Source organism: Onychostruthus taczanowskii, unplaced genomic scaffold (genome assembly GCF_017590055.1).
Source record: "Onychostruthus taczanowskii isolate IOZ18803 unplaced genomic scaffold, ASM1759005v1 scaffold178, whole genome shotgun sequence".
In the NCBI taxonomy this organism is placed as follows: domain Eukaryota; kingdom Metazoa; phylum Chordata; class Aves; order Passeriformes; family Passeridae; genus Onychostruthus; species Onychostruthus taczanowskii.
Window position 1 is genome coordinate 458745 of NW_024498995.1, and position 23283 is coordinate 482027.

At 58.7% G+C, this 23283-nt stretch overlaps 2 protein-coding genes across 4 annotated transcripts; both read right to left on the reverse strand.

Moving 5' to 3' along the window:
* Positions 1-113: 113 nt before the first annotated feature.
* On the reverse strand, positions 114-6781 carry LOC121333715 (twist-related protein 2-like). Its single transcript, XM_041400313.1, has 2 exons — positions 5597-6781; positions 114-1701 (listed from the first exon to the last, which is right to left on the reverse strand). Exon 1 carries the CDS (start codon positions 6073-6075, stop codon positions 5602-5604), a length of 474 nt encoding a protein of 157 aa, XP_041256247.1. The 5' UTR covers positions 6076-6781; the 3' UTR covers positions 114-1701; positions 5597-5601.
* Positions 6782-7062: 281 nt separating this feature from the next.
* Positions 7063-22943, reverse strand: SLC48A1 (solute carrier family 48 member 1). Of its 3 annotated transcripts, XM_041400311.1 has the most exons (4): positions 21439-22050; positions 16689-16856; positions 15270-15419; positions 7063-7446 (listed from the first exon to the last, which is right to left on the reverse strand). In XM_041400311.1, the coding sequence occupies exons 1-3, from the start codon at positions 21575-21577 to the stop codon at positions 15283-15285; spliced, it is 444 nt and encodes a 147-aa protein (XP_041256245.1). In that variant the 5' UTR covers positions 21578-22050; the 3' UTR covers positions 7063-7446; positions 15270-15282. The 3 variants fall into 3 exon arrangements, with proteins under 3 accessions (XP_041256245.1, XP_041256244.1, XP_041256246.1); XM_041400312.1 differs by lacking the exons at positions 7063-7446; positions 15270-15419 and adding an exon at positions 16039-16202 and having other exon boundaries at positions 16689-16809; positions 21439-22943; XM_041400310.1 differs by lacking the exons at positions 15270-15419; positions 16689-16856; positions 21439-22050 and adding an exon at positions 11539-14204.
* Positions 22944-23283: the final 340 nt, after the last annotated feature.

Here is a 23283-nt window from a genome sequence, read left to right on the forward strand (position 1 = left end):
CCCAAAAGCCTTCCCTGCAGCCCGAGGGGCTCCCAGCAGGGCCAGGCCCTGTCCTGGCTCTGGGGACAGAGGGGACACAGCTCCGGCCGCGGCGGCGGGAGGAGATTTTGTATAAAAACAAAACAAAACAAAAACAAAAATGAAGTTTTAAAAGAAAAAAAAAAAAGGAATCAAACCCCTTGGTGTGGTTCAGAGTGGGGGTCTCTGGGTGGGGGTCTCGGGGTGGGGGGGGATGGAGGGACTTCCCAAGCTCCATCCTGCTGGAATTTACCGGGAGGAATCCACCACTCACAGATTTTTTTGTGGGTTTCTCCCCCCAAAAATGGGTCAGAAGGGTCACTAGGATGATGTTTTCCTCGTTTTAAGGGGTTTTGGCTCGTTTTAAAATTTTTTGGCTCGTTTAAAATGCAGGGATTTATTTTTTAAACAAACAAGATGCACCAAAATACTTGAAAATATTTTTGAAAAATATATTTCACCTTTTGAAAAAAAAAAAAAATTGGTTGGAAACTGGAGTCTCACTCCACAGATAGGTTTTTGCCCTTTATTTTTCAAGCACAATTTATTCTTTTTGGAAAGAAGGTTTTAACTTCTGAAGCCGATTTTGTTTCTCAGCTGTAAAATCCTTCCTGTGAGGCACTGAACGAAGCCACCACATGGAGTTTTTAATGGAATTTTCAGTTTTTTAAGCACCTCCAGAGTTCTTTGAAGGCTGCAATCGACTCCCCGGAGCAGGGAATCCACTCCCACTGCACGTAAAAATAGGGAATTGGGTAGAAAAAGTCACTCTGGGCCTTCCTGTGGCTCCTCCGTGGAGGATCACAACAGAAATTCCTCTCCCATGGAATATTTGGGAGCTCAGGCCTGTGCAGCCTCCCTGGAAGGGATTTTCCCCCTCTTTTTTCTGCCATTACAGGCAAAAAAACCTGATTTTTTTTTTTGCCTGATTCCAATAAAAGCAGCCCAGCCGAGGGAGGTGCAGGGGGGACCCGGCAGCACCGTTTCCATAGGAAAAACAAGGATTGAACCCTGGAAAATTCCCCCTGGGCTTTATTGGGGTCGTTTTGGTCACCCCAACACCTCCATTGTTCCTTTCCCCGCCCTCTCTGCGCCCCCAAAAGAGCCCAAACCCCCTCAGAGTTCCCAAAACGGCCCCAAAATCCCCAAAATTCCCGGCGGCTCCGTCTCCAGCCTCGATTCCAGTAAATCCCAAGGAATTGGGAGGTTCCACCAAGGGGTTCATGAGGCTCCATCTGCAGGGCAGGAGTGGCTGGGGGTGCCTGGGGGGGGTCAGCAGCCCCCAAATCCCCCCGGATCCTCATCCACGGGAACGTCCCATGGAGCCTTCGGAGCGGGATGACAGAGGGGGCGACCCCCGAGGTCCAGGGAGGGCTCCTTGGGGGGCTCCAGCCCGTCCCTCTCCCCTCATCCTGGAGGAATTTTCCTGCTCGGGGAAGGGCTCGGCTTCCCGGCAGTCCCGGAGGAGGGAATTGGGATCAATCCGTTCCTTACCTGCGAGCCCAAAATAAATCACAGCCCCGAACCAGCCCAAAGCAGCTCCTGCTGCGGCTCCCTCGCGCTCGTTCCTAAAGTTTTTGGGGTCCCTGGGGCTGTCGGGGGTCTGGGGCTCGTTCCCTCCTCTCTCCAGGGAGGCTCCCGTGGGGTTTTGGGTGCTGGAGCTGCTTCCATCGAGGCGGAGACCTGGGGGGAGACAGCGGGGTCAGGATGGGCTGGGCTTCCCAAAATCCTACAAATCCATGCCCTGGAGGGAGACGGTGGGGTCAGGATGGGATCGGCTTCCCAAAATCCTACAAATCCATGGCCTGGAGGGAGACAGTGGGGTCAGGATGGGCTGGGCTTCCCAAAATCCTACAAATCCATGCCCTGGAGCCAGCGGGGGCAGAGCCGCTCTTCCGCTGCCTCTGGAGCTCTGGAGCCCGGCATTCCGCATTCCCGGATTTCCCAGAGCCGCGAGGGATGTGCCGGGAAACGTCCCCACAGCTGAGCTGGGCACTAAAACCACCCCAATCCCGGCTTTTCCCGCAGGTGGGATCTCGGGCAGCCCCTCGGGAGCCCTCCCGGAGCCGAGGCCGGGCGGGGCTGGTGGAGCCAGGCTGGAGGATGGAGCAGGAATCGGCTCCGGGATGGATCCCTGTGGGATCCCAGCCCCGGCACCCCAAGGTTTATTCCAGCTTTATTCCAGCTTTATTCCATCCCCTCCCGCTTTGTCTCCGGCTGTTTCCTGCTCAGCCAGAGCTTCCCCTCTCTGGAGAGGAGCCTGGGGAGGGATAAATGAAATCCTCCAGGAATTCACCCCCAGGAGTCGTGCCAGGGGTGGGGGACAGAGGGGAAAACCCCCCAAAGGCCGGTGTGTGAGCCCTTGGGATGGGTGACGGCACATCCAGGGGCACGAGGGCAACGGGCAGCCAAAATTCCGGAGTCACGGCCGGGCGGGAGCATCTCAACCCAGCCACGGAAAAACGGATCAGCTCCCTGAGCCCAGCGAGGTCTGATCCAAAAAAACCACCTTTCCGCCGGGATTTCGGGATCCTCCAGAGGGTTGGACAAGGTTTAACACCAAAAAACCCTCACGGGGGATTCCAGGGATGCGGGAGGAGCCCGGCGCTGCAGGATTTGGGATGAAGAAGCTCACGGATCTCCCTCCTCACCCTCCCTCAGCATCCCCGCCTTTGTGAGCCCGGAGCAGCGGGAGCTGAGGCCGGGCACGGGCGGTGCCGAGCTCCGAGCTCCCCCTCCGCTGCCGGGAGCCTTCCCTGACAGCCGGGATGAAAAACGGGCTCGTTCCAGAGGCGCTCCCGGGGCCGAGGCAGCTCCGGCGAGCTCCGGCTCCTTGCAGGGGCCATAAACCCGGAGATATTTCCTCATTCCCCAGGGCTGGATCCGTGATTTCATGTCTGGATTAATTTTAACTAATCCTCAGCAGTGTGGGGACTCTGCCATGGAGAGCAGCTCAGTTCCCCTGGGTGTTTTTTTTTTGTTTTTTTTTTCTATTTTTAATGAAAATGTGGAGGTTTTTTTTTTTTTTTTTTTTTCTGGAAAAACGAGCCCAGCAGCTCTGGTCGTGGCTGTGACAATCTGGGGGATTTTGGGGAATGTCCCACATCCCTCACCCGGGCGGCTCCTCCTGCCCCTCCAACACCTACCCTTGCACCCCGAGTGAAAACAGCGGCTCTGGGAAGAGCAGATTTTGGGGAATCCTGTGACCTCCAAACCTGCTCTGCTCCAGGAGGAAATCCCAGGAGCACCAAATCACCCAGGAACAGATTTCCCGGGATTTCGGCAGCTCCTCTCACCTCTCCTGAGAGCCCAGCCCCAAACTGGGGGTCCTGGACCACCCTGAGCACTTCAACCAGGGGCTGGATCCACTTTTAAGGGACTGATTTGGGGTGGGAAGGGATCCCTGCTCTCCTGCCGGGTCGCAGAGGGACCCGGGGGATTCTAAAGCAGCTCGAGATGGATTTCCTGAGCGGGGAAATAATAATAGGGAACAGGGATGGGAGCTGTTCCCGAGCTCCCCCAGCGCCCCGGAGCAGCGAGAGGTGTTTATAAATAAAAGCAAATGAAGCAGCCGCCAGACAAAGCCGATTCCAGGCGAGAGCAACAGTCCCCAAAGGGAAGATTTATCCAAGGTCTTTCAGGAGAGACAATTAAGTGAGGGCAACGCGAGAGAGGCGATAAATCCAGGAGACAAATGAAGGGCAAGGAACATCAGCTCCCGGCCTCTCCCCCCGGCACTTCCAGCTTCCAGCCTCATTTTCTCCTCGGGCAGGGAAAGAAACCATTTTAATGTGCTCAAGACTCTGCCGAGAAAAGCCGAGCTGGGGGAACTTCAAACGTGATTTCTGTTGCCTGAGGGCTCCATCCCTCTTTTTCCCCGGCTGATGTCTCCCGGTTAACCAGGGCACATCCAGCTTTTCCAGCCCGCTTTGATATTTAATAGCTGAGTTCCACCATCCAGGGGCTGCTTTCCATTAGGAAATCCCAACCCCACCGCGTTCGTTCCCCCCCTCCAGGAGGGAGACAGAGCCTCCCCAGCCCGGCACCGCTTTCCCCGCGGCTCTTCCCTGGTTTTGGGGTTTTTTGGGAGAATCCCCCCTTCCTCTCCCTCCTTGCCCGGCTGGGATTGTTCACCGGGACCCCAAAACGCCGCAGGCTGGCCCGGGGAGGGCGAGTCCCCCCAGCTGGTGGATGCAGGCTCACGGGGTGGATTTGGAAGGGAATGATGATCCGGCTGCGCTCACGGGAGCTCTCCAAAGTGACTGGAGGGTCTTTAATCCCTCTGTTTACCCCTCAGTTCTGCCAAGAACTCGGTTTAAATAAACAGCTCTGGGAGCCGCGTCGCGTTCTGCACACAGAGGGAGCAGAAATGGGTCTGGGGGTGCTGGGGAGGGGGCTCAGCCTCCCCCACCTCCCCAGGGCAAAGGGATTTTATTCAGGCTTTGCAAAATTCGGGATGAAGCCGAGCAGCTTCCCTGTCTTTGGGGAGAGCCCCCACAACACCCCCAAAACTGGAGAATCCAACCCCAAAGTGCCAAACCCAGAAGGGGGTGCCCAGAAGAGGGTGAGGGGTCCGGGGGGGAATGGGGGGCTCAGCACCCCGACAGGTCCTGGCGGATTTTGGGCATCCCAAAGTGAGGACAAAGGGCCACCCACTCCTCCTCTGGCCGGCCCCGAGGGGAGGTGACCTGGCAAGGAGAGGATTTAATGTCTGAAACAAGAGGGTCTGTCCCTAAAAACTGGTATTTACACATGACTTTAGCGAAGTGTCAGATTTCCCGCTGGCTGAGAGGGATCTGGCTGGGAAAGGGAGTTTCAACGTGGCCCATCCTGAAGGGAAATCCCCTGGGAGACGCTCGGCACCCTGAGGCAGCGCCGGCACCTCCGCGACCTCGAATTTGGGGATGTTCAGTGCCCGAGGAGAGGCAGGAGGAGCCCTGGTCCTGTCTGGGGACAGTGGAGCCTCTCGGGAGCCGGGGTCCCATGAGGGATCCCCCTCATGAGCTCCTGGCTTGGGAATGTCCTCTGGAACTTTCTGCTCCTGCTCTGCGGGAAGTGCCGGTGCCTCATCGACCCCGCTCCTCCCGTTCCCGATTCCTCCCAGCCCTAAAACTCTGAATTTTGGATTATTCCCCTCTCAGCATCCTGAGGGACGCTGAGGATGGAGCTGAGTCTGTCAGACTTCCCCACGCAGCGCAGGATTCCCGTGGATCCAACGGGATCACGGATCCCATCCTGTCTGCAGAGCTCTGGGAGAGGAACAGGGGGAAGCCAGGCAGGCTGGAGGACACGAGGCCACCCCAGGGCAGGGCGGGGTTGACACCTCAGCAGCCCCAACAAGGCCAGGACAGGGTTTGGGAATAAACCAGATTTTTAAAACCCCCTTTTGAACCTTTCCCACCCCTGCTGAGTGAGATCAGCCGCTCCAGAGCAGCTCAGGAACCGCCACCTCCTCCCGCTCGGGGGACAAACCCCTCATCCTTGGAGCGCCAGGAGGGGCGGCCGCCATTCCCGGCGGGATCGGGCTGGGACGCGCCTGGAGACCGCGGGGACACGGCGGCGACGCGGCCACACGTACCCGGCTCAGTGGGACGCCGACATGGACCAGGCGCCCTCCATCCTCCACACGGAGAAGGCGTAGCTCAGCCTCTCGTGGGCCAGGAAGTTGCAGCTGGTGGCGACCTTGTGGTCCAGCTCGTCGCTCTGCAGCACCTGGCACAGGAAGTCGATGTAGCGAGCGGCCAACTTGAGCGTCTGGATCTTGCTGAGCTTGTCCGAGGGCAGCGTGGGGATGATCTTGCGCAGCTCGGCGAAGGCGTCGTTGAGGGACTGGGTGCGCTGGCGCTCCCGCACGTTGGCGATGACGCGCTGGGCGTGGGCGTCCTCGGGGGGCTGCGGGGCCGGACTGCGCCGGCCGCGCTTGCCCTGCGGCGAGGGGGCTCCGCCGGGGCCCTGCCCGCGCTTGCGGCCGCTTTTCCTGGGAGGCCGCTCGGCCTCGTCCTCGCTGGTGGCCGCGCTGCCCTCGGGGGACTCCGGGGAAAGGTTTTCCTCCTTCATCTCCTCGGCTCCCTGGGCTCCCGAGGCGCGGCCCGGAGCGTTCGCCCTCGGGGCTCCCCGGGCGCCCCAAGCCCCGCAGAGCCCTCCGAGGAGCTCCTTGGCTTCTCCTTTGGGCCAGGAGAGGAGGGCGCTGGGATGACTTCGGGAACGGCTCCTGCTGATAGGGCGAGCGGGGCGGGGGCGGACCAGGCGCAGACCAATGCAGGGGAACGCCGGCGGCTCTGGAGCTTATGGGTTCCAGATTTCCTCTCTCCCTCCCCACCGCCACCCCGAGCCCTCCGGCACAGATGCTCCGGCTGCCGCCCGGATGTCAGGGACGTTCTCGGTGCCAAGGGAGCCCCAGCCATGGAGCTCAGCGGCGGCTTTGGGGGGTTTTGAAAATGGTTTTTCAACCCAGTTGACCCCACAAAGAAATATCGCCTTGTTTGGGGTGGAGGAGGAGACTTTCACCTGTGAGGGAGCCAGGCGGGGATGTGGAGCCACAGGGGTTGCGATGAGCGGGTCAGGAACTCCCAAAATCCAAAGGAAGAAGAAACCGAAGGGAGATCGGCATCCGTAGGGCTCTTGAGGAAAGGCTTTGGTCAAAATGAGCTTGTGTCCATTTGTCCATCCATCCATCCATCCATCCATCCATCCATCCATCCATCCATCCATCCTTCCCCTACCTCCATTCCTGGCATCCCTTATCACCCCCATCCATCACCAAATTCCTTACCTCCATTCCTGGCATCCCTCATCACCCCCATCCATCACCAAATTCCTGTAGAGTAAATCCAGTGGCTCCTGGGTGGAAGAGGAATAGGAATAGGAAATGGAAGAGGAAGGGGAACACGAAGGGGAAGGGGAAGGGCAGGACCTCTCTGGGAATCCCCCAGGAGAGGATTGGGGCCGGATCTGGAGCCTCTGCTCCAGCAGCGCTGCAGAGGGCTGGGGAACTGCCACCAGCTCCAGCTGAGGCTCAGCCTGTGCCTGGCCTTTATTCCTTAATGAATTCTTTTTTTTTGTATTGTTTTCCTTTTAAAAGAAAATAAAATTGAATTGAATTTCACCAGGAGAAGGGTTCTGGCCGGGGGAGGGGAGGTTTGGGATCGGGGCTGGGATCCTGGAGCCAAGGGAGGAACACAATGAGCTTTGAAGTGCAGGAAGGAGCAGCCCCACACCCCAAGGGGCTTTTGTCCCCACATTTGGAGGGTTTGTGGCTTTTCCCTCAAACATTTCAATTTGTTCTTTCAGTGAGTGTTTTTTTGGGAGGATATTCATCCAAACTTCTCATGGAAAGGTCACGAGGCACCAAAGTGGTTTCAATAACTCCTCCAGCTCGCTGGGGGTTTTTCTGGTGCTGCTTTTGACACATCAGGGAAAATTTCAAGCCTTAAAGAAAAAAAAAAACAAAAAACAACTGAGCCAAGCCCAGCTCACTTGACTCAGGGAGAAGTCACTGGATGGAAGGTTTGAATTCCCAATTCCCACCAATTCCTGGCCCCTCTGAACACATCCCCTCCTGGTTTCCCCCCACCCCCTCACATCCATCACCCCCCAGGAGGATTTTGGGGGTTTTTTGGGGGAATCTCCTCCCAGGGGACAAGGGGCAGGACAGCAGGAAACAGCCTCGAGTGGTGCCACCAAGGGTTTAGGTTGGACATCTGGAAAATTCCTCCTGGGCAGGACCCTCCAGCCCAGGGCAGGGGTGGCATCTCCATTCCTGGGGGGATTTCAAAGTGGAGGTGGCACTTGGGGACATGGTCAGGGTGGCTCTGGCAGTGCTGGGGAAGCGTTTGGTGCTCTCAGAGGGTTTTGTTTTGCTTTGTTTTGAGATTTTCCTTCCGAGCTCCTTTTCTTTGTTCCAGAGGACAAAAATAATCCCCGTTTCATCCCGTGTGAAGAAGAAAAAAAAAAAGAAACCAAAAAAAAAAAGAGGATGAGGCTGATAAATGGGGAAGATGAAAGGGAGCCGGGAATAGCCGCTGCCCCTGGAGGCCGGGAAGCGCCTTGAGACCCGCAGGTTTTTCCAGTTACGGCGGCCTCGAGTGGAAACAGCTGCGGGGCGGCCAAAAAACGCGGAGCATCCGCGCCGCGTGCGGTTGCCGCGGCAACCGCGGGGAATTTGGGGCGCTGGGATGGCGCTGGGAAGGGGAACCCGCGGCGCTTTGATCCCGGGCTGATGGATGGCCCCGCGATCCTCTTCCCCGCCGCGGTGACCTCACGCTCCCGGAACGCGCCGGGATCTGTCAGAACTCGGAGGTGGAGGCACAACGGGGGTCAGGGGGTCCCGGGGGGTGCAGGGGGTTCCTGGGAGCGATCCCGGAGTTTTCCTGCGGGATGGGGTCGGGATGAGCCGCGGGGTGAGGCGGGGGAGGGACCCCGAGGGTGCCGTCCCCCATCCCCGGGCTGGGCCCATCCTGTTCCACTTAATTCCGACACGTGAAAGTTCCTTCCCCCCTTTTCTCCTCCATCTGGCCATCAAAGCTGGGATCGGGGGTCTCGCTGCCAGGAACTGTCCTGAGCTCTCCCAGCATGGAGCTGGGAGTGTTGGGAATGTTGGAAATGTTTGGATCAGCCCCGGCTCGGCCCCTCCGAGCCTTTCCCGGCCCCCAGAGCTGCCCTTGGGTCGGCACCGATCCCGGATCCTGCCTGGATCTGCCGCGGATCCCGCAGGATCCTGCTGGGAAGAAAAGGTCCCCACGAGCTTTGCCCATTTCCTCCAGGTCTCTCCTGCTTTGTCACCCTGGAGACACCCAGGGAGGGGTCCCCAGGGGCTGAGGAGGGGACAAACAAGGATTCCAGGAAATGGGAGTGAGGGGATTCTGCAGGCCAGGAAAGGAACGGGGAGGAGGGAGCAGGAGCTCCTGTTCTGCACCTCGGGAGCGAATCAAAACTCCTGGGATCCTCCAGCATCCAACTCCTGGGCACCTCTGACTCCAATTCCAGGCATCCGAGCTGTCTCCTCATCCTTCCTTCACTCACCTTTTCCCCCTGAGAGCATCCATTCTCTTTGTCTCCCCACTCTCTCCTGCACAGGATTCCCAATCCCAATAAAAATCCCAACAAAGCCAGAAAATTAGATTTTTTTTTTCCACCCCTGGTGCACTGAACCTGGTTGTTCAGTTTAAAAGGAATTTGATTTGGGAAAATCAGTGGGGTTTGTGTGCAGGGAGCTGGGGCAGATCCAGAAAAAAATCCCAAAAAATCCATCCCGACCTCGGCCTGCCCCACGCTGAGCCACGGGATCCTCTGGTGGAGCATCAGCTCAGGAATTTGTGGGAATCATCACCCACTCAAGAATTTGTGGGAAAGAGGAGTCCAGGAGTGCCCTTAGCAACCAGACAAACATTTGTGGGGGGTTCTGTTCCATCCGGGAGGGAAAAACCCTCTGGAAAAATCTGGGAAAGGCGGTGTTGGGAGGGCAGGGGGGGAATTTGCCCCCGGGGTCCCTTCCCAGAAGATCTTCCCCATGGAGCAGACCCCGGATGCTGCTCCCACACAACCTCATCCCCCATGCTCCTGCTCACGGCAAATCAGCGGGAATTTGGGGTTGGCAACTGGGAGAGAGCAAAAATGGAAACAAAATTTGGGGTTTTTTTTTATCCCGGGGCAACCAGAGCTGGGTTCCATCAAGGGGAAGAGGGAGACACTGGAGGACCTGCAGTAAATCCCAGTTTTCCTTGGGATGTTATCCATGAGCAGCAGAGCCTGTGAGTGGGGTGGGGCTGTGGAGAGGAGGGATGGAGGGATGGATGGATGGAGGGATGGATGGATGGATGGATGGATGGATGGATGGATGATGGATGGATGGAGGGATGGATGGATGGATCCATGGATGGATGGATGGATCCATGGATGGAACCACATCCCAGGGGAACACTGAATTATTGTTCTGGGACCCCGGTTCCTGCCTCTCTGCTGGGCCAAACTGGAGCCCAAAGGGGGCTCAGAAAAGCCCCTGGAGCTGCAAACCACGCCCAGAGCCACCACCCACGGACGTCCCCAAGGCCAGGGTGTCCCCAGCCCCTCAGACCACCCAGGGTGGGGGTTCCTGGCAGCAGCAGGGGAAGGACCCCACTCTCCCAGAGCTCTCCCGATCCCAGAGCCGCCCCCACCCCCTCGCAGCCCCGCAGCACATCTGGGACACCCCCGGAGCCTTCAAAGCCGTGTCTGGGGAGAGACGAAAGGCCCGGCTCGACTCCTGGCCGCAGATGAAAGGAAAACTCTCCCTCGGCGGCTGGAACGAGTTCCCGGTGCTCCGGAGCGGGGCTGCAGGGGCCCATTTCCTGCCCGCCTGTGCGGAGCGACTCCGCAGCAGATTCCCGGGACTGCCCGAGACGGCTCCGGGCTCCCCGAGGGGCTCCCGGGACGCTCCGTGGGCTGGGGGGGATGAGGGGCAGTGGGACGGCGAGGGAAAAGCTCCTCCAGGACGAGCCCGGGGCGGGGGAGCGGCTGCCGGGCGGATGCGAGCGACAGATTTTCCTCATTTCGTCCCAGGAAATTCTATTCCGATTAAAAGGCGTTTGATCTGCACGGAGCGGGCGGGGGGAGGCCGGGGTGGGGTTGGGTTTCTCTCCAGTTGTTGGGCTTTATGGGGTTTAGGAAGCAGCTCAAAGCTCCCAGGATTTCGGGGCTGCAGAATGTGGAGTTGAATTTTGGGGTTTGTGAAAAGGTGGAGGAGGAAGGGATGGAGCCCCCGGGGCTCCTCCTCTCCCGGTTTTCCAAAGGGTTGATCCCTCTCTATCAGGGAAGGGGAATCCTCCAGCTCCTCACCCCCTCCATCACCAGGAATAAAAGGAATAAAAAGGTTTTTTCCAGGACAGAGAAGGGAAATGTTCCAGTGTTGTGGGGGTTGGGGGTTCTCAGGGGGACCACAGGGTCTTGTGGAATTTTGGGTTTCCCGAGGGCTGGCAGGGATGGATTTTGGGGTTTATCAGGGGGGTAAAAGCCATTTAAAAGTGAGGCAGAGGCACCCCAAGGGACAGGCAGGAGGAGCAGCCTGCTGCTTCCCCCTGGTCATTATTCCAGCCCATTCCCCACGTCCTTCTCTCCCACTCCCAGCTGAGGAGGAAGGGAAGCAGTGACCCTTCCCTGGGAAGTGGTTCCAGCCCAGCTCCAGGCTGGGAAGGAGCAGAGGGACCCCCGGAGGGGTCGGGACCCCCCGATGACCTCTCTGCCTTGGCTGCTTCGGGCTCTCCACAAACCCCAAACCCCATCCCTAAGGCCCTTCCCAGCTATCCCAGCCTGGGGATTTTCAGGCTCCTCGTTAAGCACTGGGCCCATATTGAACCGTTTTATTCCTTTGGTTGCTCTCCAAGCTGAGAATTGTCCTAAAAATAACCATTCCCAGTTCTGTGTGTGATGCTCTCCCCCCTCTCCCAGCCCCTGGCTCTGTCCCAGCTCCCCCAGCTCCGGTGAGTTCATCCCGACACCAAAACCTAAGATCCTTCAGGGATCTTTAATCCCAGAGCTGCTTCTCACCCGAGGCCCGGCTGGAGCACGAGGATTCCCTGGGAATGGCAGCAGGACCGGGCTCGTGTCCGTGTGTCCGGCACCCTCCCAGCTGGACACGGCCCCTGGGAGCCAGGACACTCCTTTGGGATTCCTGGCTCCAGCCCCGAGCTCCTCCTCAGGGACTCTTCCAGGTCCTCAGGATGCTGTGACTGAGGTGGAATTTGGGGGATTTGCTGATTTTTTCCAGCTGGGGAACAAAGGGCAAATCCAGCGCCGTGTCCAGGGAGCAGGGACACCACGTGTGGTGACATCCCCGTGTCCTGGAAGGTTTGGGACACGCTCCTGTCCGTGCCTGTGCACTTCATCCTCCTAGCCCCCACCCCCAGGGAATGGCACAGACTTCCAGGGAAAGGATTACCCTGGGAACAGCGACCTGCAGGTCCCTCTGGGTCTGTCCCCAAGCCCAGACCCTCCTGCAGGTCCCTCCAGGTCTGTCCCCAAGCCCAGACCCTCCTGCAGGTCCCTCCGGGTCTGTCCCCAAGCCCAGACCCTCCTGCAGGTCCCTCTCGGTCTGTCCCCAAGCCCAGACCCTCCTGCAGGTCCCTCCAGGTCTGTCCCCAAGCCCAGACCCTCCTGCAGGTCCCTCCAGGTCTGTCCCCAAGCCCAGACCCTCCTGCAGGTCCCTCTGGGTCTGTCCCCAAGCCCAGACCCTCCTGCAGGTCCCTCCAGGTCTGTCCCCAAGCCCAGACCCTCCTGCAGGTCCCTCCAGGTCTGTCCCCAAGCCCAGACCCTCCTGCAGGTCCCTCCAGGTCTGTCCCCAAGCCCAGACCCTCCTGCAGGTCCCTCCGGGTCTGTCCCCAAGCCCAGCCTGTCCCCAAGGCCAGCACCACCCTCTGGAAGCCCCAGGACCCCTCTGCTGCAGCCCCAGAGCCACGCTGGGGACACCCGGCCGGGATCTGTGTCCCTGCACACAAGGACAGTGTCCCCAGCACCTCCCTCCCCCCAAAGCCACCTGGAGGGTCCCCAGCCCCACGAGGCTCATCCGGAGCCTTTGAGGCGCCGCTTCCGCCCTCGCCACATCTTGAGAGCAGATTGGGAAAATGCAAAAAACCTGTGGCTCCCTTCGGGTGCCTTTGAATCCCTCCACGGGCAGGAAAAGTGGGATCGGGGTCACTGCCGGACCCTGGGGAGGGGCTGAGACCCCCCCAGTGGGTCTCAGTGAGGTGCTGGTGACAGTGGGAGCCACAGGGGCCCTTCATGACCCTAAATACCCCCCAAAATCCAGCAGAGGCTCCCCAGTTCCTGAGGATTCCTCAGGCTGCCCAGCCCCAGGGAGTGAGGAATGCTGCAGAGGGAAAAATGGGCAATTCCATGAAAAATGGGGTTGGGAAAGGCTGGTGCAGCCAGAGAATGGGACAGGGTGGCTGGGACTTTGTGGGGGCTGTGGGGAGAGAAGGGGTCAGGGCGAGGGGATGGATTTGAGTCTTCCTGGAGCCACCAGGACCCCTGTCCCAGTGCCAGGGGATGGGAATTCCAGCTGGGATCCTTCCCTCAGCCCAGGGCTGGGTCCTTGTGGGGACTTGGGTCACCCCTGCAGGGCCACGCTGAGCTCTTCGGTGGCCCCCGGGCACAGGGGTGTCCCTGTTTTGGGGATGTCCCCGATTTTGGGGTGTCCCAGGTGGTTTTGGGGTCTCGTTCGCCCTCCCCCCCCAGCCCGGGCTGTGCCACTGCCGCCCTCTGGCGGCTCCTGCGGGCCCTGCACCCGGGGGGTCCCTGAGTGTCCCCAGTGTGTCCCCAAAGTGTCCCCTCCCCTGGACCCCAACCCACAGTGGGGAATGGGAACTCAGGGCTGACCCCAAAGCCCCCCTGCCCCTCACTCATTTCCAAGGAAAAGGGGTGGAATCACCACCACTTCCCCAAAAATCCCTCTGGGCTGAAATCCCCGAATCCCAAGGGATTTGAGAAGGAAAAATCCACCTCAGAGTCCGTGTGGGTGAGGAAGTGAGGGGTTAAACCCTCCCCATGACCCCAAAAGGTGCCATTCCCACCCGTCCTTCCCAGCACCCCAGGGAACTCCAGTGCAGCCAGGCTGGTGAGGGAGGGCTGTATTTGTGGTGGCACAGGGTGACAGCAAGGGTGGCACCGACCCCGGCACCCCCGAGGTGCAAACCAGGAGGAATCCATGTAAAAATAGAGGGAATATTTACACACAGCATCCTTTAAAAAGCTGGGATGTGGGGTGGGAACTCCAAGGCTAGAACACGGCCCAGGGGCTGGGTTTAGGGACTCCAGCACGTCACAGCCTCACCCCAAAGGTGCTCCTCAATCCATGGGGTCTCCTGAGCAGCCCCCGTCCCCTCCCCTCTCCTCCTGCTTCCACAAAAACTTTTTTTCCCTATTTTTTTTCCCCAGGAATCCTCTCCCTGAGGCTCAGGCAGGTCAAACCTTGGCCCTGCACTCCTTTCCCCCAAGCACCTTTTCCCCGCACACCTGCTGCTGCAACTTCAAGCGTTAAATACAGCACTAATGGTTAAACACGGGACCCCATTCCTTCTGAAAACCAGCGTGGGGAGCAGCCAGGAGCAGCATTCCCAGCCTGGCAGCTTTGGGATGAGCTTTGGGATGAGCTGTGCTCTGCCAGGAGCAGCATTCCCAGCCTGGCAGCTTTGGGATGAGCTGTGCTCTGCCAGGAGCAGCATTCCCAGCCTGGGAGCTTTGGGATGAGCTGTGCGATGAGCTGTGCTCTGCCAGGAGCAGCATTCCCAGCCTGGCAGCTTTGGGATGAGCTGTGCTCTGCCAGGAGCAGCATTCCCAGCCTGGGAGCTTTGGGATGAGCTTTGGGATGAGCTGTGCTCACCAGTCAGGAGCAGCATTCCCAGCCTGGCAGCTTTGGGATGAGCTTTGGGATGAGCTGTGCTCTGCCAGGAGCAGCATTCCCAGCCTGGGAGCTTTGGGATGAGCTGTGCTCACTAGCCAGGGACAGTATTCCCAGTCTGGGAGCTTTGGGATGAGCTGTGCTCTCTCAGGAGCAGCATTCCCAGCCTGGGAGCTTTGGGATGAGCTGTGCGCACCCAGGAGCAGCATTCCCAGCCTGGGAGCTTTGGGATGAGCTGTGCGCACCCAGGAGCAGCATTCCCAGCCTGGGAGCTTTGGGATGAGCTGTGCGCACCCAGGAGCAGCATTCCCAGCCTGGGAGCTTTGGGATGAGCTGTGCGCACCCAGGAGCAGCATTCCCAGCCTGGCAGCTTTGGGAGGAGCTTTGGGATGATCTGTGCTCTCTAAGGAGCAGCATTCCCAGCCTGGCAGCTTTGGGATGAGCTGTGCTCACCAGTCAGGAGCAGCATTCCCAGCCCTGGGAGCTTTGGGATGAGCTTTGGGATGATCTGTGCTCTCCCAGGAGCAGCATTCCCAGCCTGGGAGCTTTGGGATGAGCTTTGGGATGAGCTGTGCTCCTCTGCTGCCCCCAAAGCCCTGGAGAGGCAGGACCTGGCTGGGAGCTCAGCTGGGCCCTTCCCACGGAGCAGAGAGGTGACCCAGGAGCAGGGCAGTGACACGGGTGGGGACTGCCACCCCTCTGGCAGCGCGGAGTGCTCCGGGAGCCCTTCCCCCCCCTCCCTCCCTCCCTCCCTCCTCCCAGAACCAGCAGCGACGAGTGAGGAAAAGCCAGCAGGAAAAGCCCCTGTGTGCGGACAGACGGACGGACAGACAGGCAGCCAGCCCCGGGAGGGGCTCCTGCCCCGTGTCCACGCCTCTCACACCTTTCTGGGAGGCTCAGAAGTCGCTGAGGATGCTGATGTCGGCGAACTCGGCGCGGTACCGGTGCGAGTAGAGGCTCAGCAGCAGCGCCCACTTGAGCGCCATGAAGCTCCACACACAGGACAGGTAATAGCTCTTGGGGTCAGTCAGGGCTGAGGGGGGAAAAAAGCAGGGATTTGGTGGGAATTCCAGCCCCTGGGAGCTCTGCGTTCCCTGAAATCCACGGGAATGGGATGGTTTCCCCGGCTCTGCCCAGCCCCACCCCGCGCTAGCCTGGCTCAGGGATGGGATCTGTGGGAATTCAGGAATTTGTGGGGATTCCTGGGCTGTGGGGATTCCTGGGCTGTGGGGATTCCTGGATTTGTGGAGATTCCTGGGCTGTGGGGATTCCTGGATTTGTGGGAATTACTGGATTTGTGGAGATTCCTGGGCTGTGGGGATTCCTGGATTTGTGGGAATTACTGGATTTGTGGGGATTCCTGGGCTGTGGGGATTCCTGGATTTGTGGGAATTACTGGATTTGTGGAGATTCTGGGATTTGTGGAAATTCCTGGATTGTGGGGATTCCTGGATTTGTGGGAATTCCTGGATCATAGGGATTCCTGGATCATGGGGGTCCCTCGATTTAGGAGATTCCTGGATCGTGAGGATCCCTAGATTGTGGGGACCCCTGGATTTCCCTAAAACTTGTGGGGATAAGACTTTCCCTAAAATCCCCAATTTCCTCCCCAAACAGTTTTCCAAGAAAGCAGGGGATGGCAAATATTTGGTTTTCCTTTCATAGCGGTATTTTTAAGGATTTCACACGTGGATTTTCATCCTTTTGCAGCAGGAAAACTCCACGGGGAGTTTCTTCAGGCTGAGCCAAGGGATGTTTTTTGGGTTGTGACCCCACACAGCTTCTCCACCCCCGCCAGGACAACCCCGTGGGGCTTCTGAGCAAAAAACAAACGCAGAAAACCTCCAAGAAAACAACCCCCAAACGTTCTCCCTTTGGTCTGGGGCCAAGGAAATCGCGGCAGGGATTTGGAGCCATTCCTTAGGGAATGTTCAGGGGTTGGGAGCTGGGAATGCTGAGTCAGTACCGAGGCTCTGGGCTTGGAGCTGCTCCAGGAGGGATGGTCGAGACCTTTGCCATGGAAATGAGGAAATTCCCAGATTTTTGGGGGGCTTTGTCATGGAAATGAGGAAAATCACAGTTTTTTTGGCGGGGTTTTGTCATGGAAATGAAGAAATTCACAGCTTTTTTGGGGGGCTTTGTAATGGAAATGAGGCGAGTCCAGGTTGTTTTGATGTCACAGCAGGGCAGGGAAATGCGGTGACATCCCTGCAGGCTGTCCCCAAAAGAGGAGGTGGCAGGAGCACCCCCAGCCCTGCTGTCCCCAACCCCCCCAGTATTCCCAGTGCCTCCCAGTACTCACACTGGTGCTGGGTGATGGCCAGGGCCAGGAAGGCGCAGAAGCCCAGCCCGGAGAGGGCAGAGAAGAGGATCCCGACGGAGAGGAAGAACTTCAGCCCTTTTAACCAGGTCCTCCAGTAATCCTGCAGGTACATCACATGCGTGATTAGGGCCCAGAGCGCCAGCACACCTGTCCAGGTGACAGCAGGGACATCAGAACAGCACCCGTGGACAGGTAAAACACAGCCCAACCCCCCGGAACAGCTGGGAACACCAGGACACCTGTCCAGGCGACAGCAGGGACATCAGAACAGCCCCCGTGGACAGGTAAAACACAGCCCACCCCCCCAGAACAGCTGGGAAGAGCAGGACACCTGTCCAGGCGACAGCAGGGACATCAGAACAGCCCCCGTGGACAGGTAAAACACAGCCCACCCCCCCAGAACAGCTGGGAAGAGCAGGACACCTGTCCAGGCGACAGCAGGGACATCAGAACAGCCCCCGTGGACAGGTAAAACACAGCCCACCCCCCCAGAACAGCTGGGAAGAGCAGGACACCTGTCCAGGTGACAGCAGGGACATCACAACAGCCCCACAGCCCTCTTGCCCAAGCCCTCCCTGCAGCTGCCAGGACCTGCTGCCCCCCTGCCCACATTCCCTGCTCAGGACAGGCTGGATTCCCATCCCGGGACCCCCATGGGACCCCCACTGGTCTCATAACCAATCCCCCCGTGCTGGGGGTCCCCAGGCCGGCGGGAGGGATTTGGGAGCGGGGCAGATCCCGTGGCCACAGCTGCAGAGTCATCACAGCCCAAACTGTGCCAGGGTCTGGTGACAGGGCTGAGCCCTCCACTTCCCCAAAATCCACCTCCCCCACTTCCTGCTGCCCCGGGTTCCAGCAGTTTTGAGCCACATTTCCGACAGAAACGGGGAACTTGGGGTTTGGAGTCAGCAAAAAGCTGCTCCCTGCTGAGCCTGCCCGGATGACTCAGCAGAACTGCCCTGAATGCTGAGTCAAGGTTTGCTGCTCCCAGCCCAACATCGCTGCTGCTGCTGCCCCGAGCTCTGCACCAGAGTCCCACGAGCTCCCTGCACCCAAGCCCTGATCCTATTCCAATCCAAACCCTGATCCAAACTCTAATCCGTGCCCTGACCCAAACCCTGACCCAAGCCCTGATCCAATTCCAATCCAAACCCTGATCCAAACTCTAATCCAAGACCTGACCCAAACCCCGATCCAATCCCTGACCCAAACCATAATCCAATTCCAATCCAAACCCTGACCCAAACCCTGACCCAAACCTTGATCCAAACCCTGACCCAAATCCTGATCCAATTCCCATCCAAGCCCTGACCCAAACCCTGACCCAAACCCCAATCCAATTCCAACCCAAACCCTGATCCAAGCCCTGGCCCAGCTCTCCAGAGACAGCTCTGGGCCAAAACATCACCTGAAAAACTCAGGGTTTGAAACCACTTTTACCGGGAAATGAAGCACAAGTTGTGACTTTTGCAAGCTTGGGGAAACTGACTGCAGGAGCTGCAGGTTTTCAGCTCAGGGATTGCCCCAAACCCAGCCCTCCTGCCCTAAAGCACCTTGTCCCCAAAGCCTGGGCCAGGGGACAAAACCCCAGAGCAGCAGCAGAGCCCAGACAGCTCCAGTCCCACCCAAACCCCTCCATAAAAACACAAATCCCTCTGGATTTACCCCAAACCCGAGCTGCTCCATCAGACACAACCCAAGGATTTCCAGCAGGGAATCCAACCCAAATTATCCCAGGATGCAAAAAAAAGGAAAGGGCCCCAAACAGCCCCAAGGAGAGAGGAGCTCACAGGTACCAGGGCAAGATCAATTCCTGGGTAAAACACAAAAACCTCCCAGCACCCTTGGAGGGAGCTGAAATAAATCCCAGAAATTCCAAGCAGGGCAGGGGAACGATTCTCCCCCATCAGACCCAAATATTTGGATAATATTTGGGCTGTTTGAGCTCACGGGAAACAAACTTTCCCTCTCTGCAAACATCCAAACAAAAACTGGGACAAACACGAGGTTTTGTCAGCCTCCTGCTCCTCCTGGAGGGACCCTTCAATCCCAGGGGAGGTTTTTTGGGAATGTTCCACGTGGCCCACAGGGAAATCCTGGGGAAAAACAACAAATCTGCAGCAGAGACCAAAAAAAAATCCCCAAAAAACCACAAAAAATTCAGATTTATTCTGCAAGGAGCCCCCTGACTCCAGCATTCCTGCAAGGAGCATCCTGATTCCAGCCCCAAAGGTGTGGTGATGGCAAAGAAAATGAGGGTAAAAAAGAAAAGTGACATTAAAAACTCCCTGAAAAATGGGGACCAACTCCAAGACCGAGGATTTTTTTCTGTGTGTTTACAAAGCCTTCAGTCCTTTTCCAGCTAAACAATCCCCTTTTATCCACTCCAGCTGCAGCATCAGCTGGAACGAGCTGAAATCCCCACTCCAACAGGAGCTGGAGCTTTGCCAAGCGGAATTTTGCCGTTTCCATGTTTGCCAAACTTTGCCTCTCCTGGGGGAACCCGGGAGCCTCAGCTGGGTTTGGAACAGGTCAAAAACGAGGGGATTTCCCTGCCAAAACTGAGATATTTTAGGAAAACAGCTCTGGAAGGAGAGGAGCCTTTGGAATATTCTGGTGCTGTACCAGATCCCACTCTCAGGTGTTTTTACAATTCTCCAAGAGTCTCCCAAGCCCCTGTGCCTGGGTGGAAATGGAATTAAACCCCTGGGACATAAGGGGTTTAAATTTCATTAATTCCAGCCCCAGCCTCGTTTTCCCTCCAGGGAACTTCAGACTTGGATCAAGTTTTGATTGTAAACAACAGGGAATGAGTGAAATTTAGGGCTGATTCCCAAGCAGGGAAGGGTCTCTGGGAGATAAGGGAAAGATCAACAAACTGATAGCAGAGACAAAGCTGGGGATTCCTCAGAACCAGGAGGAATTCTTCCAGCCAGGAAGGCTGTGGATAAACATCCTCAAACACAGATCCAAAGGCACGGCAGAGGCACTAAAAACGAGATAAACACGGAGCAACAGGCAGAGCTTGGCTTAATCGGGGCACTTTGAGGAGGATCTGCAAATTCTGCTGTCAAAATTCCGCTGTCAAAATTCCTCTGTCCAAATTCCTCTGTCAAGATTCTTCCCAGAACAAAAACACAGCAGAAAGAGCAAATGAAGGTTTTTTTTTCTCCTGCATTTCTGGTTCAAGATCCCCCCAGTTTTGTGTGCCACCCAGCAAAGCCAAGTGTGGGAATTCTCTGCTGAATCCCGGCTCCAGCTGGAATTAAAAGCTTTTTTTAAAAATTTTTTTTTTTTCGAGACAAGCCCAGCCCTGCACCTCACCCTCGGATCCTTTCTAAATCTTAACTTCACTTTCTACTGCTCCTCTGGCAGGAATTCAGCCAGGGAAGCCCTGGAGCTGCAGCACTCTGTCCTGCTCCACCCCAATCATTAACCCAGAGCCACAAACCCCCACATTTCCCAGATTTCTGGGTATATCATACCCCTGAAGCCCAAACCCCTCTTCCAGAGGGTTTGTTTCTAGCATTTGGGGAAATCACAAGGATTTTTTTGCTTCCCTGAAAACCTCAGTTCTGAGGAAGGGGCTCCTCGGCCCCATTGCTGCTCTGACACCTCCTCAGCCCTGACACCCCCCAATTTCTGCCCTGACACCCCTCAATTGCTGCCCTGACACCCCCATAGCTCTGACACCCCCACAAATGCCCCCTCAGCCCTGAGATCCCCCCTCAAACCTCTCCTCAGCCACGGGGAAAGGGGCTCCTCGGTGCCACCATCGCCCTCAATCCCTCACTGATCCCTCACTCCCACTCAGGGCTGAGGAAGGGGCTCCTCACTCCCTCTCAGCCCTCTCACCCCTCACAGCCCCTTCAGCCATGAGGAAGGGGCTCCTCACATCCCTGACAGCTCCCTCAGGAATGAGGAAGGGGCTCCTCACTCCCCCTCACCCCTCACAGCGCTCAGGGCTGAGGAACGTGTTCCTCACACCCCTCACAGCCCCCTCAGCCATGGGGAAGGGGCTCCTCACACCCCTCACAGCCCCCTCAGGAATGGGGAAGGGGCTCCTCACTCCCTCTCAGCCCTCTCACCCCTCACGCCCCTCAGCCATGAAGAAGGGGCTCCTCACTCCCCTCAGAGCCCTCACAGCGCTCAGGGCTGAGGAAGGGGCTCCTCACACCCCTCACAGCCCCCTCAGCCATGGGGAAGGGGCTCCTCTCAGCCCTCTCACCCCTCAGCCATGGGGAGGGGGCTCCTCGACCCGCTCCCTCAGGCCCAGCCCCGATCCCCTCCCTCACCCCGATCCCGCTCAGCCCTTCCGGCCCGGTGTCCCCTGATTCCCGGTGTCCCCTGACCCCCGGTGCCGTACCCCAGAGCCCTCCCGCCCGGTGTCCCCTGACCCCCGGTGCCGTACCCCAGAGCCCTCCCGGCCCGGTGGTCCCTGATCCCCGGTGCCGTACCCGAGAGCCCTCCCGCCCGGTGCCCCCTGATTCCCGGTGCCGTACCCGAGAGCCCTCCCGGCCCGGTGCCCCCTGACCCCCGGTGCCGTACCCCAGAGCCCTCCCGGCCCGGTGGTCCCTGATCCCCGGTGCCGTACCCGAGAGCCCTCCCGCCCGGTGCCCCCTGACTCCCGGTGCCGTACCCGAGAGCCCTCCCGGCCCGGTGCCCCCTGACCCCCGGTGCCGTACCCCAGAGCCCTCCCGCCCGGTGTCCCCTAGCCCCCGGTGCCGTCCCGAGAGCCCGCCGGCCGCAGCCGTGCCGGGCTGGCGCAGCGCGGGCACGACGCTCCAGGCGCAGAAGGCCGAGAGGCCGCTCAGGGCGCCGAAGGACGCGTAGGCGACACGGAGCGCCAGGGCCCCGCTCAGCGCCATGGCGGCCTCGGTGCGGCCCGCCCACGGCACCGGGACACGCCCCGGGAACGGCACCGGGACACGCCCCGGGAACGGCAACGGGACACGCCCCGGGAACGGCAACGGGACACGCCCCGGGAACGGCAACGGCACCGCGACACGCCCCGGGAACGGCAACGGGACACGCCTCGGGAACGGCACCGGGACACGCCCCGGGAACGGCAACGGCACCGCGACACGCCCCGGGAACGGGACACGCCCCGGGAACGGGACACGGCTCGGGACACGGCACCGGGACAGGGACACTCCCCGGGACACGGCGCCGTCCACCGGGATCTGGATATGCCCACAGACAGCGGGGCACGCCCGCAGACACCGGGACACGCCCACCGGGACCGGGACACGCCCACAAATGCCGGGACACGCCCACCGACACCTGGACACGCCCCCTCCCCAGCGCGCTCCCTGGCGGGCGGGAGGACCGAGGAGGGGACACGAAGGGACGGGGACACCGGGGGGACACGGACAACACCGGGGGGACACGGAGAGCACCGGGGGGACACGGGGGGCACACGGGGGCGTGGGGACACCGCGATGCCGCGGGACACAGGGCTCAGGTGGGGGACACGGGGGACACCGGGCGGTGGGAGCGTGTGGCCTTGGGGACATCTCCGAGTGCCTTTCGCTTCCCCCCGGCCCGTCCTGTGGGATTGCGGTCTGGGGGCACCTCATCAAAATCCTCAAAGACTTTTTGGGGCTTTTCCGTTCCCTTTTCTCCCTTCCTCTTTTTTATTTTTTATTTTTTTTTTAGCATTCTTCCCCTTTCTGAGCCCTTGGCTGGGTCCGGCTCTGCCTCATCCGCGGGGACGGACATTTCCATTGAGGACTGCGGTGAAAATGGGATTTTCTCGCCTATTTCTCATCATTAATTAATTGTCCTGCGAGCGCCACGGGCACGGAGGCGCTCCCCGAGCCCGGCAGTTCGGCTTTTCCCGAATTTCCCGGCTTCAGCCTCTCCCAGAGGATCTTTGGGAACGGGGAAGCTCGGCTGGGCTGCTCTAGATGGCAGCAGCCTCCTTCCCTTCCTTTCCCGAGCCATTCCCCGCTCTTCATCCACCTCTTACCCCTCCTCCTCCTCCTCCTCCTCCATCCCCCTTCCCCGCTCTTCATCCATCCCCGTGGAATTCAGCTTTTGGGGGGTTGCACGGGGCTCGGAGCGCCCTGGGACGGTGGAATTGTCCCTGTGCTTGGGAAGGGACAACGTTCCTGTTCCTGACCCCAGCCCGCAGCTCCCAAAATCAGGGAGAGGGACCCAAAATCCCCCCAGTGTGACCCAAAATCCCCCCAGTTTGACCCAAAATCCCCCTCAGTTTGACCTAAAATTCCCCCCAATATGATCCAAAACTCCATGAAACCCCAAAACCCCCTGAAACCCCAAAACCCCGTGAAACCCCAAAACCCCCGTGAAACTCCAAAACCCTGCAAAACCCTCCAAAACACCGCAAACCCCAAAACCCCCGTGAAACTCCAAAAATGGTTTTTTTTTTGTTTTTTTTTGTTTGTTTTTGTTTTACCCCGTGAAACTCCAAAGCCCTGCAAAACCCCAAAAACCCCGTGAAACCCCAAAACCCCCGTGAAACTCCAAAACCCTGCAAAACCCTCCAAAACACCGCAAAACCCCAAAAACTCTGCAAAACCCCAAAAACCCCGTGAAACCCCAAAACCCT